General features: G+C 42.2%; 1 protein-coding gene across 1 annotated transcript in view; it reads left to right on the plus strand.

Moving 5' to 3' along the window:
- The window catches only part of tmprss15 (transmembrane serine protease 15), a 55,680-nt gene that overhangs the window by 29,086 nt on the left and 4,935 nt on the right, over positions 1 to 21,659 (plus strand). Inside the window, exons 21-28 of the mRNA XM_069892425.1 lie at positions 3,666 to 3,806; positions 7,704 to 7,814; positions 8,947 to 9,079; positions 11,718 to 11,813; positions 13,885 to 13,934; positions 17,468 to 17,642; positions 18,831 to 19,012; positions 21,228 to 21,323. Coding sequence (XP_069748526.1) covers positions 3,666 to 3,806; positions 7,704 to 7,814; positions 8,947 to 9,079; positions 11,718 to 11,813; positions 13,885 to 13,934; positions 17,468 to 17,642; positions 18,831 to 19,012; positions 21,228 to 21,323 — 984 coding nt within the window. The remainder of the gene's footprint in view (positions 1 to 3,665; positions 3,807 to 7,703; positions 7,815 to 8,946; positions 9,080 to 11,717; positions 11,814 to 13,884; positions 13,935 to 17,467; positions 17,643 to 18,830; positions 19,013 to 21,227; positions 21,324 to 21,659) is intronic.

A 21,659-nucleotide genomic window follows, 5' to 3' on the forward strand; every position in this document is an offset into this window, starting at 1 on the left:
ATCACTTTAAGTAATCCCTTACTAATCACAGAGCACCCATGGCATAGGGATTACTAAAGGTGGTACATGAGTGAAAAGAAAAAAGATTGAAAACCACTGTTCTAAACCTTCCTATCCATTTATAGTAAAATCTGCATTATCCAGAATTCAAGTAACCGGCAACCTCAGGCAAATGGAGGGAAAAAAATCATGGAAAATAAATAGGTAAAAAAATCCAGAATTTTAAAATTGGCGTTCCCCTAGCAGTTAGTTCACCAATCATCTAACATGCTATCTCAAGCAACAGGAAAATTCACTTATCCAGCAACTACCAATCCCCATAGATGCTGGATACCGGGGGTTTTACTATATTTGTTCAAATGTATCTTGAACATTCTAGCCGTAGCTGTTTCTTACAGCTTCCTCTGGCAGCTTGTTCTAAATGCAGACCACCCTCCAAGTAAAAATGTTACCCCTCTGGCCTCTCTCAAATCTAGCCACAGAAACGACAAGCTGGTGATGAGCCTGTCTTCACTGTCTTTGCCCCACACATTGTGTCTCAGTGATAATGCAGAGGCAAAAGCCTTAAGTTCCATATGTTTGAGCATGAATTCCAGCACAATTCCCAAAGAGGGAGTGAGGCATGATCTTTCTAATGAGATGTATAGCATATATCATCTCACTGAAGAATTCTAGAGCCTTTGGAAGATCACAGTAGTTCTCCCAATGATGGAAGAGTGAAGAACGAAAACACGAAGTTGTTCAGCTCTTAATTAACTGTAAGGACAACTGAATGGGCAATATAATCCAGGTTCGCTTATTATAATCGGATTATACAAATACAACCCAACAAAATAGCGTTGTCCGGACCTTGGTGCAAAAATATGTACAACTTGACTGCATGTGTGTTATGTCTGTATGTGTAAATATGTATATCAAGATAAATATTGTTAAATCGTCGGGTCATGGAGGGTTTGTATAAGCAGTTTATTTAGTCATTCAGCATTCTCACTGTCCATTCAACCTGATGGCTCTGCCTCTAATACCCCTGAATCTCCTTCCTGATAGGAGCAGATGCTGTGTGCAGGGTGGAAGGGGTCCTCTGTAATTTTGTGAGCCCTCTTCAGACAACAATCCCAGTAGATCACATCGATGGTAGGGAGGGAGACCCCAGTGATCCTCTCTGCCACTCTTATGGTCCTGTGGATTGACCTCCAATCCATTACTCTGCAGTAATTGTACCACACGGTGATGCAGCCGGCCAGTTCCCTCTTGATAGAGCTCCTGTGGAAAGTTGACATGATGGTGTCCTTACCCACCTCAGCTTTGTCTGAAAGTGCAGACACTGTTGCGCCTTCTTGACAAATGAGGAGATGTTGTGCATCTAGGTTAGGTCACTACTTCAGTAGACTCTGAGGAACTTGGTGCTCTCCACTCTCTCCACCTCCTGGGTCTTTTGTATTTCACCTCTAAACTCAGCTTTTGTCATCATCCAGGCAAGTAGATAGCATTCCAACACTCTTGGGCATTGGGGATGATGGAAAAGCTCTGTGGTTCCTTGGGCAGCATGGTTAATGTAGCAGTTAGTGAAACGCTGTTACAGCACCAGCGATCAGGACCATGGTTCAAATCCCACACTATTGGTAAGGAGTTTGTACATTCTTCCATGTCTGTGTGAGTTTTCCCCGGGCAGGGAATGGACAGAGGATTGTAGATTAATTGGGTGTAATTGGGCGGCATGGACTCATGGGCCAAAATGGCATGGTACCGTTCTGTGAGTCTAAAAAGAAGACAAGGTGCTTGTGGCAGAAAACATACCCTCTAACCTGGTTGTGTCGCCTTTATTTCTATGTGACTGCTTCCACTTGAATTTCTGCTCAATAGTGATGCCCAGAATATTAATGGTGGGAGTTACAGCAACAGAAATAACGTACAGAATGATTCAGCTTATCCGAAAATCAGTTAACCAAAAATCTCAGTTCTCTAAAAACGTTTTTGGTTGTGACATGCTTGAAAAAAAAAAGGTCTTTTCTTAAATTTATCCATTTGTCTTATTTTGTAAGCAGATCTCACGTTTTTTGGTAAGATTTAAACATTATTTCATGCTTGAAAAAGCTTCTATTGTGTTTTTTCTTGTTGTTTAACCACTGATACAAGTATCCCTGCTGATTCAACTGAGCTGCTTAAAGCAATTTCTCAGTTATCCAAAAAATCTAGTTAACCCAAAAACGTCCAGTCCCAAGCATTTTGGATAATCGGAAACATAATGTGGTATGTCAAGGGTAAGTAATGTCAGAGATGGTCATTGGCCAATGCTTTTGTTGCGCAACACAATCTGCTGGAGGAGCTCAGCAGGTCAAGCAGTATCAGTGGGAGGAAAAGTATGGCTGATATACGACTGGGAAAGGTTCGCAGAGAAGCAGTGTATGGAGGACAGGGTGGGAGGATTGCAACAGAGGCCCAGACAGGATTGGCTAACCAGGCAGAGATGAAACAGTACAGACAGGGGCATGGGCTGGCAGGTGCCAGACAAATGGAGGCCAGAAAATCAAAGGGTTTAGGTGGAGGGGAGATGAGTCACACAGTGGAGAGTGAGCGATTAGCATTCAAAGGCTGCCGGTGCTGGAATCTTATGAGTAGAGACTGAGAAGGCTGGGATAAAGATTGACCAGATGGAACCAAAATGTGGGGAGGGATAGGTGAAGATGGGAGAAGAATTCAGTCGGGAGATGCAGGTTGGGGGGGGGGCAGTGCGATGGAATGAAAGCTGGGGTGGAATGATAATATGCTTGTTGGGTGTGGGTGGTTGGGCAAATTTGTTTCCCATGGGTATGGAAGTACACAATTTTTGGATTGAAGGGCACCTATTTAAAATAGAGATGAAGAGGATTTTTTTTTTGGTCAGAGAGTGATTAACCTTTGGAAATTGCTACCACGAGCAGCTGTGGAGGCCAACTTGTTGGATGTACAGTATTTAAGGCAGAGATTGATAGGAATCTGAATAGTTGGGGTATCAAGGGTTATGGGGAGAAGACTGGGAAGTGGGGCTGAGTGGGAGAATGGATCAGCTCATTATGAAATGGCAGAGGGGACTCAATGGGCTCCTATTTCTGCTCCTATATCTTATGGTCTTATGGAAGGGGGACAAATAAAAAGGCGGGGGGATGTTTGCCATGTATAAGTCTGAATTTTGTCCAGGTCCTACTCCATGCAAGTAGGGACATATGTAGCTGTTAAATGGTTTAGAACATCACGAGCTCAAAAAAGGAAACTCAGTGGAACTTGTGAATGCCAATGCAAACTCTTCTCCCCATCACCCATCATAATCAGAAATGTTAGCTCGTTTCTCTTTCTCTATAGACGACTCTGAGATGCCAATTACATCTAGTATTTGCTGTTCTTATTCTAGATTTCTATCAGTTGTCCTATTTTTTTTACATGTCCTGTATCAATGTAGGTTTTCCCTCTGGGGTCTGGATTGACTCCAGCTCCACAACCTTTTGCAGGATGCTTATTCTGGCCAGCAGATGTCTTTGCAGCCTGGGATTTCGAAGTCACCACCTCAGTTGGCCATGTGTGTCTCATGTGATAATCCCCCAGTGAAGCTACAGTGCACAAATGGCCACAGTGATGTTAGAGGGCCACGTTGCTACATTCTAAAATTTATTTTTTGTCCTCTGTTCCAGATATATTCACAGGCAGTGGGCCAGTTAGAGATCTCTTTTCCACTAGGAATGAAATGACAGTGTTTTTCATCTCCAATGATGCAAACACCAAGAGCGGATTCCTGGCTAATTTCACCACAGGGTATCATTTGGGACAGCCAGGTAACTAGCTTCTGTGGCTCTGGGATCAATGGCCCCATTTCTCACCCAATGATTATGGGGACTTGTAAAATATACACTTGGAACATTATGCACAGAGACGGGCTGAGTCAAGAGTGAATGTGTTGCTAATTGATTGGATTGATTCCAGGAATGATGGGCTTGCTGTGTAAGGAGAGATGACATAGACAGGTCAAGAGGGGAAGCATGGCACAGTGTGGGGTTGGGGGGGGAGAACGCTGCGGGGGGAATGAGATATTGGCCAGGCATATGCTGACTGTGCCAAATGGTTCAGTGCTCAGAATCATGTTTATTGTCATGAACGTGTGTCTTGAAATTTATTGTTTTGCAGCAGGAGTGTGGTCCATTACAGGTGGAAAAAATGCTATAAATTGCATTGATGTAAATACACTATTTAATAATAAATAAATTAGTGCAAAAGAAGAATTTAAAAAGTGAGGTAATGTCTGTGGTTCATTGTCCAATCAGAAATCTGAAGGTAGAGGGGAAGAAACTGTTTTTCTAATGTTGGGTGTTCGTCTTCAGGCTCCTGTACCACCTTGATGATAGCAGTGATAAGAGGACATGGTGAGGATCCTTGATAGAGGTTGTTTTCTTGAGATACCGCCTCCTGTAGATGTCCTTATGGAGTGGACTGGTGCCTGTGAAGCCAAGTTCAAAACCCTCTGTAGTCTCTTCCTGTTGTGTGCATTGGCACCTCCGTACCAGATAGTGATGCAACCAATCAGAATGCTCTCCTCGGTCCACCTGTAGAAATTTGCAAGAGACTTTGATGACATACCAAATCTCCTCAAACTCCTAATGAAGTGTAGCCGCTGGCGAGCCTTCTTCGTGACTGAATCGTCATGAAGGGGCAAGGATAGATCTTCAAAGATGTTGACACCCACAAATTTGAATTTCTTTACTCTTTCCACTGCTGACTCCTCCATGAGGATTACCCTCCTCCTCCTTCCCCCAATTCCTGAAGGAATCCCATGCCTGTTAATCCACAGCTGGTGACTGAACTGCCAGGGGTGCCAATTTGACTTGCAGTTTGTCTATATCATTTTTAACCTTTCCTCCTATACAAGCTCCTACAGCTACCTTGGTCAGTTCATTCCAAATACAGACAACACTCTCAGTGAAAGTTGCCTCTCAGATCCCTTCCAAAGCCCATTCATTTCTTTCCCCGATAACTAAGTGATTCCACAGTATTGGAATCAAATTGCATTGGATTTATTGAATATGAATTTATTGTCATATGTACTGATGTACAGTAAAAAGCTTTGTTTTCTGTGCTTTCCAGGCAAGTCAACTCATAGAGCAGGTTGTGCAATAATAAATGATCAATTCAATACACTAAACAATAGACATACAGGTTGTAGGTTAATTGATGTATTTGTGCACCATGTGCTCATGACCTGGAAGGACCTTTTACTATGCCATGTGTCTAAATTTAAAAAGGAGTCAAAGCTTCAAAGGTTCCTTTTATTGTCAAAATACATTAAAAATGTCACATACATGATATACTTTAACCTTTGTAAGGCAAACAAAGAGTCACAGTGAGTCTGGCAACCCTAACAAAAAGAAAAAGAGAAAGAAAAGAGAGCCCCTTAGCATGGATCTCGCAGTGGCCATTCATTTTAATTCTCCATTTCATTCCCTTACCAACATGTCTGTCCATGGAATCATGCACTGCCAACCTGAGACCACCCGTAAATTGGAGGAACAACATCTCTCATCTTCTGACTGGGCACCCTCCAACCAGATGGCATTAATATCGACTTCTCTGGCTTTTGTTAAACCCCCCACCTCCTTCTTCCCCCCATCTTCTCTGCATTCCCTGTCTCCTTTTGCACAGAGATGATAAATTCTACCTGTATCACTTTAAGTATTTCCTATGCCATCGGTGCTCTGTGATTAGTAAGGGATTGCTTAAGGTGGGATGTGAGTGGGAAATGAAGGTTGAGAATCACTGCTTTAGACCCAATTGTTATTGAAGTATTTTGCTTGAGAAAAATTGTCATTGGCCCATTTCCTTGGAGTTATGAAACTGTGCACATAACGAGTCAATTAGGTACAATTAAAACAGTGGTTTTCAAACTTTCTCTTTCCATCCACATCCCACCTTAAGCAATCCCTTACTAGTCACAAAGCACCTATGGCATAGGGAATACTTAAAGTGGGATGTGAGTGGAAAGAAAAAAGTTTGGGAACCACCTACCCAGTCCCGTATCATATCCAATTAACATCTTTTGTTGGTCTGAATTCCTCCCTGCTGCTGTAAAGAATGATCGAGTTCCTTCAGCACTTTGGTGTGTTTACTCCTTTCAGAGACACTGAGTGTCCGTGGATTCGTTTCCAGCACTCCTGCAGCCTTGTTAGCTGTACAGATCCGTGTTCAAACCTGATCAAAAATAAGGAGTAGAAAAACATAGTGCGGGGAATAGAAAACAAAAGTATAGTTATAAACTGTCAATTCATCGTTATTTTCCTGTGAGAGGTCCATTTAAGAGTCTAATAACAGCAGTAAGAAAACTTTCCTTGAATCTAGTTTAGTTGAATTTTAATGTATTTGTTTATTGTCATGTGTACTGACATACAGTGAAAAACTTGCTTTCTAGGCCTGTCAACCTGTATATATATGTATGTATATATATATATATATATATATATATATATATATGTATGTATGTATAGAGCAAAAATAAAACCATGGTGTTCCAATAAAATGGCAGCACAGTTAGTACCACACTGTTACAGCGCCAAATTCCTGTGTTTGAATCCGGCACTTTCTGTAAGGAGTTTCTACATTCTCCCTGTTTTCTCCGTGGGTTTCCTCCTACCCTTCAAAATGTACAAGGGCTGTCAGTTAATTGGAGTATTTGGGCAGTACGGGCCCATGGGCCAGAGGTGCCTGTTACCGTGCTGAATGTCTAAATTTAAATTTAAAACAAAAGTGTAGTGTTTAGTTCCAGTGTTGGTGTCATTCAATTAAGATCATTTTAAAAATAAATGCAGTCAATGGCTTGGCTGGGAGTTGAACAATCTCCATTTCCGGCTGGGGACTCCACAATACTGAACTCAACTGTTTGACCACAATATGGGGAAAAAGTGTGTGGTGGAAATGCAACTCTCTAATCTGTTACTCAACCACCTACAGCAGACACTGAGCTGAGTTACTGGAGCCTGACAGGCCCTTCAAACCTGTGCATTTTAATGGCCATAGCACAGTACATAAATAGGCCCTGGGGCTCAGTTTGTCCATGCTGAACTATTGACACTTATTGGCCTGATGCAGATAGAGATAGCAGAGGGTGTGTGTGTGTGTGTGTGAGTAAAAAGAAAGGGAGAGCAAGAGAGAGGGAGAGAACTAGAAGAAGCAGATGGAAGATTAGTTTGGACTTAAATTAAGTCAGGTTGGTACCTTACCAGACCCTGATTTTATACTGAGTACAAAAACTCTAGATAGGGCCCTTCACTTCCCCATTAATCTTTTATTCAGCCTTCTAGCACACAAAAAACCCAGTACATTTCACATCAGAGTACTGAGAGATATGGGATTAGTGCAGGAAAATCTGTGCTGGGATGAGATACCATCCATGATCTTAAAGAGTGATAGGCCTGTGCGTGGAGCTCATCCTGTTATGATAAGGCAAGCTGATTACAAGCACATAATCTAGCCATCACCCCTCCCTCCCCACCCCTCCATCCCACTCTTCCTCAGCTTGGTTTCTAATATTTATGGAACTAGCAAATTCAGGGTGGTTTGACTCACCTGTCCATGTGGAGGGATTGCGTTTGTGTTTTCCAAACATCTGTTGGACCTGCCAGCTCAAACAACATGGACCAAGATCATGGTGTTTCCCCATCTGACATTTCTGACCTTTGTCTCTGCAGCTCCTTGTCCTCCCAATCAATACCTGTGTGGGGATGGACAATGCCTCACTATGGACAAGCTGTGTGATGGTCACCAAAACTGCAGAGATGGCACTGATGAGGAGCACTGTGGTAAGGGAGTCTAAGTTGCTTCTCACACAAATGCTCGGCATCCTTGATGACTCCTCAAATAATGAATCAATCCACATCCAAACACAGCAAGGTCTGGATGAGGGCTGATTGGTGGGAAGTGCATTCAAGGCACCCAATTACCAGGCAATGAGGATATCCAACAAGAAAATTCCAACTCTCACCTCCTGATGTAGCCATGTAAAAACACAATGCTGGAGAAGCTCAGTAGGTCAAACAGTGTCCTTCTTAAAGCAAAGATCATGATAACTAATGTTTCAGGCTTGAGTCCTTCAACAAGTTATAAAGTTACATAAGGTGGACTGTTTGACCAGCTGAGTTTCTGCAGCATTGTGTTTTTACTTCAACCATGGTTGTCTACAGACTTTCATGTTTTATTGGATTTTCCATGTGGCTATAGGAGCAGGTCAGAGGTGAGGAATCTTGCAGTGAATATCTCCCCATGCCAGGCGTGTGAGGGAACACTCTCCACTTGCCTGAACAACACTGAAGGAGCTTGACACCATCGAGGACACAGTAGCCATTTAATTGTCACCCCATCCCCACCTCTTCCCTTTTCCACACCAACACACTAGCAGCAATTTGTACATCCACAGGATGCGCTACAACACATATAGACAGAATGGTTACCATAGTGGTTAGTGCAATGCTGTCACAGTGCCAGCAACTCAGGTTCAAATCCGGTACTGTCTGTAAAGAGTATGTATGTTCTCCCCATGACTTCATGGGCTTCACCCTAATCTGCAGTTTCCTCCAACCCTTCAAAATATATGCCAGCACCTGAATTAAAAGACTATACATATCCAATTATCACCTTTTGTCTGTTGGTCTGTGCTTCTCCCTCTGCCCATTCTTTCCTCCTCCCCAGTCTTTTAATTCAGGCACCTGCTTACATTTTACTCATACCTTGAAGAAGGGCTCAGGCCCGAAATGTTGCTTGTATATCTTTATCTCCTCTGGACGCTGTGTGATCTGCTGAGTTGCTCCAGGATTTCTGTGTTTTTACAGAGGGAATGTTTATTCTGAACATCTGGAGGGTTTCGAAACAGGGTATTGTCCTGCATCACTGATAATTCTTTTGACAAGTCCAATTTTTTATTGTTAACTATTGCAGTACGTTTGTTCAACGGATCTCTGAGGAATGATGGAGTGATGCAGTTCAAGGTGAAAAATGAGTGGTGCTCAGTGTGCAGAGATAATTGGCCAGAAGGATCGTCAGACTCCATATGTCAGCTCTTAGGTTACAGGTAAGGCTCCTGGTTTTCAGTTTTAGTATCTTCCCTTGTGATAGAAATGGCTTTCTTGCAATCTCACTCAGGTTGGAGCAGCACAGTTAGCGGAACGCTAATGCAGCACCCGCAACCCAGGTTTGAATGCGGCGCTGTCTGTAAAGTGTTTGTACGATCTCCCCATGACCGTGCAGGTTTCCTCCGGATGCTCCGATTTCTTCCCAAATTCCAAACAAGTAGGGGGGGGAGGGGAGGTTAGTAGATTAATTGGTCACATGGGTGTATTCGAGTGGCATGGGCTCATGGGCCGGAAGGGCCCGTTATCATACGATATCTCTAAATTAAATTATCAATTAAATTAAAATAAATTAAATATTATGTTCAAATACACGTGAAAAGAGGTACAGTGAAAAGCAAGATTACACATTCTTAAATGCAGCAGAATAAAACACCAGAGAGTAGAGATCAGTTCGAGCAAAATAAGGGCAACATTATGTTACAGTCTCTTTAAAGTAGCAAAGTGTCACAAGCTCATTTGCAAGAAGTTCAAACAAAATTTGAAACTAAGAGGAGCAAATCTTTGGCCAAGGAGGTCAATTTTTGGAAATATGTTAATGGACGTCATAAGATGAAGAGGTACAGATAGGGAACTCAAAGAGACCAGTGTCAAAACAGCTTCATGCACACATCAGGTAGCTTAACTGCACCAGAAACTCGGGTTCAATCTTGGTCTCATCCAGAAGCTTGAATTTAGATCCAGTTGAGGAATTTAAACCCAAGCAATTAAATCAATCTGCTTTCATGTTTATTTAACAGTGACCATTAACAATTTATCTGGTACACTAATATTCTTCATGGAGGGTGGTAGGGGAGATGGTATTAAGAGTACCAAAAGGCTGCAGAGAAATTTGGATAGATATGAATGTTCAAGCAGGTGGCAGATGAAATATAATGTTGGAAAGTTTATGATCGTGCACTTTGGTAGAAGAAATAGATGGGCAGACTATTATTTAGATGGGGAGAAAATTCAAACTTCCAAGGTGCAAAGGGACATGGGAGTCCTTGTGCAGGATTCCCTGAAGGCTCACCACCAGGTTGAGTTGGTGTTGAAGAAGGCAAATGCAGAGTTGGCATTCATCTCTAGAGAGATTGCATACAAGAGCAGGGATTTAATGTTGAGACTCTAATAAAGCACTAGTAAGACCTCATTTGAAGTACTATTTACAGTTTTGGATGCCGTATTTGAGAAAAGATGTGCTGGCATTGGAGAGGATTCAAAGAAGATGTACCAGAATGAAAGGGTTAGTATACGAGGAATGATTTTCGGCTCTTGGACTGTACTCATTGGTGTACAGAAGTACAGAAGGATGGGGAGAGGATCTTATAGAGGTTTTTTGAATGCTGGAAGGACTGAACAGAGTAGCTGTGGCAAGGATGTTTCCCAGGGTAGGGAATTCAAGGACAAGAGGGCATAATTTCAGGATAAATGGGCATCAATTTAAAATAGAGATGTTGTAAATATTCTTTAGTGAGACGATCATGAATCTGTGGAATGTGTTGCCACAGGTGGCTGTGGAAGCGAGGTCATTGGGTGTATTTAAGGAAGAGATTGACAGGTATTTGATTAGTCAGGACATTAAAGCTTACGGGGAGAAAGCCAATGAGTAGGACTGAATGGGTGGATGGATCAGCTCATGATTTGAAAGGCGAGGCAGACCCAATAGGCTAAATAGCCTGTCTTATGTTCTGATGGTCCATGGCAGTGGTTCTCAATATTTTTTTTCCACTCACATACTTCCTTAATTAATCCCTTAAAAACCACAGGGCACCTATGGCACAGGATGCCATAAGTGCTCTATGGTTAGTAAGAGATTACTTAAGTTGGTATGTGAGTGAAAACAAAAAGGTTGAGAACCACTGGTCGACAAAGTCAAAATAAACAATTCAGATATTGTTGGCGTTATAAGGAGGGATTGAATAGGATGAGACTGTCTACCATGGAGTGAAGGAGCTGAGGTTGAGCTTATAGAGGTTTCTCAAATCTCATAGAGGGTGAATATTTACAGTCTTCTTCCCAGAATAGGGGAATGTAAAACTAGGGCAGAATTTTAAGGTGAAAGGAGAAAGATTTAAAGGGGATCGGAGAGGCACCTTTTCCCCCATAGATGGAGGTGGGCATCTGGAATGAGCGGCCAGGGGAAGTGCTAGAGTTGGGTACAATTACAACACATAAGACATTCAGACAGATAGAATTAGAATCAGAATCAGGATTCATTGTCATGACATTTGGTGTTTGCAACAGCATCATTTCACATATAACATTCATATTATATAAACCATTCATATTATATAACATTCATATTATATAAACCATCTTACGACATTTCAAGAGTGTAAGAGAAGATGGATCATGAAGGTTTGAAGAGATATTAGCCAAATGAAGGCAAAGGGGACTTGCTTGGTCAGCATGGAGAAGTTGGACTGATGGGTCTGTTTCCATGCTACATAACTGTACAACTGTGACTTGAATAGGGAAATCTATGAGAAATATCTTGGGGGGGGGGAGAGGTTGTTCTTAAAATGATGGGCTGAATGGCGTCTTTCTCTGTTAGGAGTAATAGGAAGTGATAACAAAGCTTCTTTTTCATCCTGGCAGGAACAGCAATGAAACATCATTCATTTCTGCTCTGGGCAATGAGTCCTTTGTAAAAGTGGTTAAGAATGCAAGTGGAGCTTTGGAGCTTACGCCAAGGTTTGTAAAACATTTTTAATCTGTCAAAGAGATGTAGCAATCTCATTTGTTGCCCCTCCATAATTGTCCCTGAGAAAGTGGCGGTGATCTATTGTACGCAGATGGGCAAATTTGTTGCCATGATACTGACTCAGATGAATTGGGGCAGCTCAGTTGGCGTAATGGTTAGCGCAACACCGCTACAGTGCCAGCAATTGGGATCGGGGTTTGAATCCCATGCTGTCTGTAAGGAGCTTGTACGCTCTCCCCGTGTCTCTGTGGGTTTTCCCTGGGAGCTCCGCTTTCCTCCCACCATTTGAAACGTATCAGGACTTGTAGATTAATTGAGCGTAATTGGGTGGCACAGGTTCGTGGGCCAAAAAGGCCTGTTACTGTGGTGCAAATCTAAATGTAAAAATTTAAATTTAAACATTTAAAAGAATGAACAGCTGACATGTGTCTAGGTGACATGGTTAGCGTAGCAGTTAGCACAACGCTATTACAGCACCAGCCACCCGGGTTCTAATCCTGTGTGGTCTGTATTGAGTTCGTACATTCACACTGTGATGTGTGGATTTGCCCCAGGTGTCCTGGTTTCATCCCACCTTCCAAAAATGTAGGCTAATTAGGGTCATTGGGGCAACCATGTGTTTCATGGGCTTCTACTGTGCTGTATCGTGAAAAAAAAGTACTTCGTTTTAATTGATTGATACGATGTCAGCATCGCAGGTAAGGTTAGCATTTACTGTCTCTCCATGATTGGCCCTGATTACAGTGGGGGTTAAGAATTAACTATGTTGCTGTGAATTTGGTCCCACTTTCATGTTTCCAAGCTAAAGGAAACAGAGTTGCTTGGGCCCTTCGTTAGCACAAACAGGCAGGTGCATGAATACAAAGGAGGGGGGAGTCGGAGAGAACTGAGGAGCAGAGGGACCTTGAAGTACAAGTCCATCGTTCCTTAAAGATGGCAACACAGGTTAAATGGCAGATGGGATATTGGCCTTCATTAATTAGGACATTGAATAGAGAGGATAGGGGAATTGAGAAACCAAAGGACATCGGTTTAAGGTGAGGAGAAGGAAATTAAACAGAAACCTTTCACTAAAGAAAGTGATGGGTATAATGCAGAGGTTTGCAAACTGCCCCCTAAACTCACATTCCACCTTAAGTATCCCCTATGCCATCGGTGCTCTGAGATTAGTAAGGGATTGCTTAAGGTAGTATGTGAATAGAAAGATAAAGTTTAAAAACCACTGTTTTAATTGTACCTAATTGACTTGTTATGTGCACAGTTTCATAACTCCGAAGGAAATGGGCCAACGACAATTTTTATCAAGCAAAATATTTCAGTCACAATTGGGTCTAGAGGAGTGGTTCTTAACCTTTCTTTTCCATTCACATACCATCTTAAGGAATCCCTTACTACTCTCAGAGCACCTATGGTGCAGGAATTGTTTAAGGTGGAATGTGAGTTTGGGGGGAGGGGGGGGCAGTTTGAAAACCACTGGGGTAATGGAACAAGCTGCCAGAGGGGGAAATTGAGGCATGTGCTATTGCAATGTTTAAGAATCATTTTAGTATATGTGGTGGTGAAGCTAGCACATGTTTAAGAATTATTTGGATGGTTTCATGGATAGGATGGGTTTGGAGCAGCTATTCTTAGCCTTATTTTCATCCATGCCCACCTCAGACTCTGTTTGAAGTTTCTGGGCCTTTTTCCCCAGGAAGCAGTCAAGTTTTGATTTCTTCCGTACTTCTCTCCTACTGACTACATCAAAAAACCAAAAAAATTATGATTTCAGTCTGTGGCCCCCCCTTAAATGTGCTGTGGCCCCCAGGGGACCCGTAGAGAATGGTCAGTTTAGAGGGTTAGGGGCTAAATGCAGGCAGATGGGACTAGCCAAGTTGGGCTGCAGAGCCTGTTTCTACACTTTATGACTCTCTTAGCACAATCCACTCGTTTCATGGTCACTGATATTAATTAATGCTTTTTTGCATTCCAAGTTGATTAATTAATGGAATTTAAATTTCCCTTAACTTGCAAGGATTAAAGTGGTGATGAATTAAGTGATTAAGTCGCTTTATCTTGCAGTAAAGAGTGTCCCAGGGATGCAGTTGTTTATCAGAAGTGCAACAAGAAACGTAAGTTAAACTACTGCACTCAGAGCTTCAAGTTCAATCAAGTGCATTGATAGCAGATGGTCCAAGGCTGCAGAGAAATATTGATGTTGTTGATGAGATGGCCTGTAAAAATTCACGAGGAACATTAATCCAAATATTTGTGAGGTGATGCATTTTCAAGTTATTATCATCTGAAGGTACATATAAAACCTGACAAAAATGCTTCTTCAAACCATGGTGCACACACAAAAATACACGATACACTATACATCAAGATCACATAAATAATCAAAGTGTATGGGTAAAGGTTCTGTTATTGTCATGTAATACTACATTTTTTAGAACGTTACATACGTGAAATTCTTTAATTGGATTAGATGGACAACACCAATACTTAAATCAGGCTGCTTTCCATCAATGGAAGCTCATCTTTCAACACCACCATCCCCTCAGCATACAGGAGAACTAGTTGAATGGTGTCACAACAGCAAACTTGCAATCAAAGGCAGTAAATTTAAGGAGTTGATTGTGGACTTCAGGAAGGGGAAGCCAAGAGGACTTAAACCAGTCCTTATCAAGATGTCAGCAGTGAAGAAGGAAAGAAATTTCAAATTCCTGGATTTCAACATCTCTGAAGATCTATCCATGGACCTCCATGTCGATGCAATTATGAAGAAGGCACGGCAGTGGCTATGTTTCATCAGGAGTTTGATGAGATTTGGTATATCAGCAAAGATTTTCACAAATTTTTACCCGAGAGCAATCTGACTGGTTGCATCACTGTCTGGTATGGAGGTGTCAATGCACAGGACACAAAGAGGCTACACATAATTGTAAACTTGGCCAGCATCATCATGGCATTAATCTTCACTCCATTAGGGACATCTTTAAGAAGTGGTGTCTCCAGAAATCAAGAACCCTCACCACCCTTTTCTCACTGCTAACACCAGGAAGGAGGTACAGGACACTCAACATTACAAAAACAGCTTTTTTCCCCCTCTGTTATCAGATTTCTGAATGGACAATGAACCTGTAAACACTACCTCACTTTTTCTCTTTTTTTGCACGAGTTATTTTTAAAAAATCTTTTATTTATGTAACTCATTTTATAGTAATTTTTGCACCTTGTTCTGCATCACACTGCTGGCACAAAACAACAAATATCATTATACATGTCCATGACAATAAACCCGATTCTGATTCTGAATTAAAATTCTCGGGAGGATAGAGTAGACGATCCCTGAGTAACAAATAGATTCTCTTTAGTCGGAAATATTTTTAAAAATTGCTTGACGTGGTAAACATACCTTCACAATATTGTACTGAATAGGATCAAAAGACACACAAGACTGATAAGAAAGAACAACTACCAGAAATAGAGAAAGTGAGGAATTAACATGACGGACTTCTTTATGATGGGAACTCATTTGAATGTCAGAATACTCTTAAGTCAAGCATTTTTAAAAATATATTTAAAAGTTTTTTCCATACATGTAACTAATAAACCATTATACAATGAAATAATTGTTCAAATTAACAAAAATTCCACATGATGATTATAAACCCACCCCTTCCTTCCCTCTCCCAACTCCCCCTCCCCTCTCCCTCACAAAGCATACCATCTATGTATATAAAGAATTATATATAGTATAGAAAAGAAGAAAAGACAAAGAAAGAATATAATATTACGGATTGCCTGGAGCCTCGCCACCCAACACATAGGAACTCCACAGATTTTATATAACCAATTTAATTTTAAGGAAGAAGGTTAAAACAGGTCTTAAAAGGCTGGAATAACATTTCTACATATTTAAACCTCGCATATACTGGCTCCAGATTTGCAAAAGAAAAATGGGATATTTCTCAAATTACACTTAATTTTCTCTAATGGAATACAACTTTTGATTTATGCATTCCATCTTCCCATATCGAAATATGCACCTAATTTCCAAGTCACTGCAATATATTTCCTTGCTACTGCCATTTTAACAAACTTTGTTTGGTATATTGACAATTTTAGTTTAGGTCTGTTCCTTCTATGTTTCCCAATAAAAATAAATCTGGATTTAATGGAAGTACTATACCTGTAACTTGTTCTAAAAAAGTTTTGTAAATCCACCCAAAAAGATTTCACCTTAGAACTTGACCAAGTTGAATGCAAAAAAAAAACCCATCTCTTCAGCACATCTCAGACATTGAACTTAATTATCAAACATTCTTAACCTAATTTATCATTTATCCTTATAATTTTAAAATCTATAAAATTATGGGAGGCAAAAGTACAGAATCTTTCTCCCAGGGTAAAAAAAATCACACAATAAAGGACTCGAAGTGAGGTGGGGGGTGGGGGGGAAGAATTTAAAATAGATATGTGGAGTTGAGAGTGTAGGTGCTTGTTATGGGCTACCAGCTTTAGTAGTGGAAGCAGATACGATAGTTTTAGAGGTTTGTTTATAAAGAAGTGAATTTGCAGGGTGTAGACAGATATATGTCATTGGCAAGCAGGATAGTTTTAGTTTAATTTTGCATCATGTTCAGATGTTGTGGGCTGAAGGGCCTGCTCTTTGTTCTCTGTTTTAACAGGTGGGTCGAAAATAAACAGATGGCAGAAAGAAAGAGAGAAATTTAATTTCTGTTGTACCCTTCACAACTTCAGGAGATTCCAAAGTGCTTTTCTATTTTATGAAGTTGGAGGAAGTTTATGCAGCATCAACTTTGAAAAGAGAAACAGATAACTATGTGAAAGGGAATCACGGAGTGGCACAGGGTGGGTTGGGAGGGGGGGGGAGGATTTGACCACTGGAGATGAATGCAAGTGACTGAATTGTCTGCTTCTGGTTGTTTTGCTTCATCTTTATGATCCAATGAAATGAGAGGATGAACTTCTGATGAGAGATTGAGTAGCCTGGAGAATGCTCATTGTAGTTTAAAAGGATGAGGGATGATCTTATAGAACCATATATAATTGGGAAGGGTATGGATAAAATAGAAGGAAGGAGGTTGTTTCCACTGACAGCTGAGATTAAAACTAGGGGACATAGCTTTAAGATTAGCAGAGTCGATTTAATAAAGAAACGAGGAGGAACTGTTTCCCCCCCAAGAATGGTGAATTCTCTGCCGGAGGAAGCAGGAGAGGCTACTTCATAAAAGTACAGTAAAAACCCCCTGGTTTCTGGTACCTATGGGGTTGTTAGATGCTGAATTTGTCAATTTTCCTGGTTGTTTGAGATTGTGTGATTTAGGGTTGGCAAACTAATGGCAAGGCGTGCCAATTTTAAACTTGCGTGATTTTTTTTAACCTATACATTTTCTGGGTTTTTTTGCCAGTTGTTTGAAGCTGCTGGTTGAGTTCTGATAACAGGGATTTTATTGTATTTGACACAGAGATTTTTGGCTAACAGGGGAATTAATGGTCACAGGAACAGGTGGGTAAGTGGAGCTGGATCCATGGCCAGACCACCCCTGATATTTCATGGAGAAACAGGCTCAATGGGCCAGATGGCTCTTGGTCCTATTTTTGGTGTCCTCCTCAATCTCTGATTTCTCCTTTTCAGCATGTGGGAGGGTCCTGCTCCCACCGAAAGCCTCTGGGAAAATTGTTGGTGGCAACGATGCAAGAGAAGGCACTTGGCCATGGATGGTGTCCCTTCACTTCGATGGTCGCCACCATTGTGGAGCCACGCTGGTCAGCAGGCAGTGGCTTGTTTCTGCAGCCCACTGCATGTATGGGTAATGTGTCCCTTTCTTGATCAGTGTGGATTGCTTTTATTAACTGGCCAGCTCCATAAGGAATTTCATCAAATACCTGTTGTACATGATCAATGAGAGCAGAACACAGAGAAACCATATGTAGGAGCTCAAGGAAGAAAGAACAAGAAGGTCATTCCTTTCCCCTTATTCAGCCAGGTTTTTAGGGGAAACTGGAGGAGGTGCTGCCTCTCAGCTCAAGGGATCTGGGTTCAATCCTAAGCTCTGGTGCTCTTTGTGTGGAATTTGCATGCTCTCCCTTTGTGTTTTCCCCAGATGCTCCGATTTCCTCCCATACCCCACAACACCGGTTGACAGATCAACTGGCAGCTATAAATTGCTCCAGGTGTTGATGGGTAGTAGAATTGACAAGAATGCGGGGACCATAGGTATTGATGGGGAATATGATGGTTCTGTGATCGACGTAGTGTCAGTGCTCCAAATAGACCCTTTCTATGCTGAGGAAGTATGGAATATGGATTTACTTTATGGGTTACAACACCAGATGTCAGAACTGAACCCACATCACGGGAAGTGTGAATCAGCAATTCTACTTCTGTTTCATTGTGCACTTCCTTAATCTAGTTGGTAATCATTTACAATGTGGGTCACACCCTTTTAATCAGATTGAGATGTGGAGCCAGTAGACAGACTTGTGGAACAAAAAGTGGTATAGAGGTGCAAGTTTGTTTATATCAGTATGCCTCACATCTCCAGTTACCCATTCCAATCCTGACCCCAACCGCCCCCCCCTCCCGCCAGTGCTCCTTCTGTGGAGTTTGCACATTCTCTCATACAGATTCTTCTCTGGTTGGGAAGTGGTCACATTAAATTGTCCCTAACATAGATAGGTACTTGTAGACTTGGAGAGTTTATAGCCATGTGAGAGGGAATAGGTTCCAATGATATAAGTGATGCAATGGGATTGATCTCAGGGAGAGCATAGACTGATGAGCTGAATGGTCTCAGGACTATGTGAAGCATCATGGAATTCATTTATATAATATGCGTATGTAGGTATAGACAGATAGATAATATTGATGGGTTAGTAATAGTTGAGGCCACTTGAACAAGTCTGGGGCAGTGAAGATGAGAGAGAAGGATTTGCAAAAGAGGAGTGAAGACCATAGTTACAATAGTGTTGATTTAAGATGTCTCATTGTTTTCCAGGAGGAACCTTAAACCATCACGCTGGAAGGCAGTGCTGGGTCTACATACACAACTGAACCTCACCTACCCCCAGACTCGGATCCAACCTATTGATCACATCCTAATAAACCCTCACTACAACAGGCGAACCAAAGACAGTGACATCGTCTTGTTGCGCTTGGAATCGGTGATAAACTACACAGGTGAATGACTGCATTCTGAGCTCCCCATCTCTGAAGAAGCTGGCTGGCAGAAATAAAGGGATAATGTGTCTGTGGTTAAAGAGATTGAAGCAGGAGTTGGCCATTCAGCCCATCAAGCTGGCTCTGCCATCATTAAGGATGCAAATTTCTTTATTCCCTTAGCACCGAAAGATACAGTTACAGGTGCTATTTATTGTCATGTGATAAAATGGGCAACACGGATAGTTCAATGTTATTACAGCACCAGGTTTGAATCTGGCCCTGTCATAAGGAGTTTGTTTGGATGGGTTATCCCCAGGTGCTCCGGTTTCCTCCCACCTTCCAAACGTACGGGGTTATAGGTTAAATTTTTCCATTCAGGTTAGGTGAGATATAAGCCAGAGGACATGGGTTAAGAGTGAAAGGGGAAACGTGAGGGGGAACTTCTTCACACAGAGAGTGGTGTGAGTGTGGAACGAGCTGCCAGCTGAGGTGGCGAATGTGGGCTCACTTTTAACATTTAAGAAGAATTTGGACAAGTAGATGGTTTGGAGAGGTATGGAGGGCTATGGACAGGGTGCAGGTCAGTGGGACGAGGAAAAAAAAATTCTCAGACCAGAAGGGCCGAAAGGTCCTGTTTCTATGCTGTGCTGTTCAGTGGTTCTTTGGGTGTAATTGGGTGGCACGAGTTTAAATGCCTGGAGTAACTCTACTATCCTCCGAATAAAATTAAAGTAAAAAAAACCAGAAATATAATATTGCACACAATTGTTTTTAGTCCACCACAAGGAAAAGATTCACCATAAGCATTGCCCAGCGCCCATGATAGTCAGAGATAAAGAAGGAAAAGAGAGTCCCCCCAGAGTAATTGAGGCTCAATGGATTTGCCTCCAGTGCTTCTGCAGCCTATGCAGTCTCAAAACACTCCAGTTCAGACCATTGGCAACCTGAGCCCAGACCCAAACCTCCGATATGATGAGGAAGCCTTCAGCAACCTTTGGGAGCCCTTCTTGCCCTCAGCATCCTCTTGAATCCTGGTTCGGATACCTGGTTCTCATAATCAAGTCTCCAGCAGCCTGCCGCTTATGTTGGTTCCTTGCCTGCAGGTCACCAACAGTACGCCACCTGTGTATGTCCTTCACTCGCAGAGCCCCTTGCTGGGCTGCCTCACTGGGGTTGTCTCCTCTGATTGTCCTTCTCAACATGTGGTATTCTCCCCGTTACTGGTGCCCTGCACCATCCGCTGCTCCCCAGAGTTTGCAACCCGTCATGGATGCTGCCAAACACAGGCACTGCCATCTTGGGCTCAGACCACGGGATTTTAAAGTAAAGTACCACTGGCTCCGTTAACAGGCCGTTTTAACCCTGTACGGAGCCATGACAGTCAGACTGGGCAGTAGGACCAGGCAGGGTAATGCTGCGTCTCCATTCCCCACTCTCTCTGGGTCCACACCAGTGGCAGAACTGCCATTATAGCAGCTCTGACAGGACTGCCAACTTTTTTTTGATCAACTTACCTTAATCCTCATCTGTATTTATAGATGATGGAGAGCCTTTGGGAATTAGGAGGTGAGTGATTTGCCACAGGATTTATAGCCTCTGACCTGCTGATATAGCCAGATTGTATGTATGACCACTCTGGTTCAGTTTCTGATCAAGTTCAATTGCCAGGATGTTGAAAGCAGGGATTCAATAATGGTAATGCCATTAAATAAGATCCTCTTCTTGGACATTGTCATTATCTGGTGTTATGTCTCTGGAGTTACTTGGTAGGCTTCTGAAATAACTTAGAGACACAAGATTCAAATAACAAAAGAGACTTTACTTACTGATGCCTTCCACCATCTCAGAAAACTGTTCAGGCATTCACATATACATTCGCCCCACGGTGGTACACTACAGTGAGAAGAGTGTATTCTTATGCGGATACAAAATAGTTCACATTATTCTGACTCTATTACACCTGGTATCTTTGTGGACGATTAATTGTATGAGAGGAGTTTACAAATGCTCATTATCAAACCAAAAACAGCTGGAAGCACTCAGCGGATCAGATGGCATCCAGGGAGAGAGAAAAGTTAACATTTCTCAACACTCAGGGCCACCTCCCCCCAACAGCTGTGGAATCTAGCTTCTTGCCAGGACTGGGTCAATAAAGGGCTAAAAGCCCATTACCTCTGCTCTAGCAGTTGAAACACCAGGGGCTGTGAATGCTCACGAGTCTTCTTTTTTCCAGAGTACATCCAACCCGCCTGCCTCCCAGACCCGAGGCAACAGTTCGCACCGGGAATTAACTGCTCCATCGCTGGATGGGGAGCGGTGTCACAAGGTGGTAAGTCGGAGAATTGAGTGAGGTCTGTGCGGGAGAGGACTGCTCTGTATAGATCAGATAGAGAGGCCTGTGATGGTGAGATGTGGCTGAGAATCCCAAGTCGTAGAGATTAGGGAGAGAGGCCTGCGACATAGAAACCATAATACTTGAGGGTAATTGGGTGGTATGAGTTTCATACCCAGAATTGTCTTCTACTGTGTGGGAAATAAATAAATAATAGAATGGCCCATTAACCTACAAGCTGCTCATAAGACCCCATCAAGCCTGCTCTACCATTCAAATCATGGCTGATATATTGTTCCTCTCAACTCTATTCTCCTACTTTCTCCCCATAAC

The sequence above is a fragment of the Narcine bancroftii genome, chromosome 7 (genome assembly GCF_036971445.1).
Source record: "Narcine bancroftii isolate sNarBan1 chromosome 7, sNarBan1.hap1, whole genome shotgun sequence".
NCBI classification, from domain to species: Eukaryota; Metazoa; Chordata; class Chondrichthyes; order Torpediniformes; family Narcinidae; genus Narcine; species Narcine bancroftii.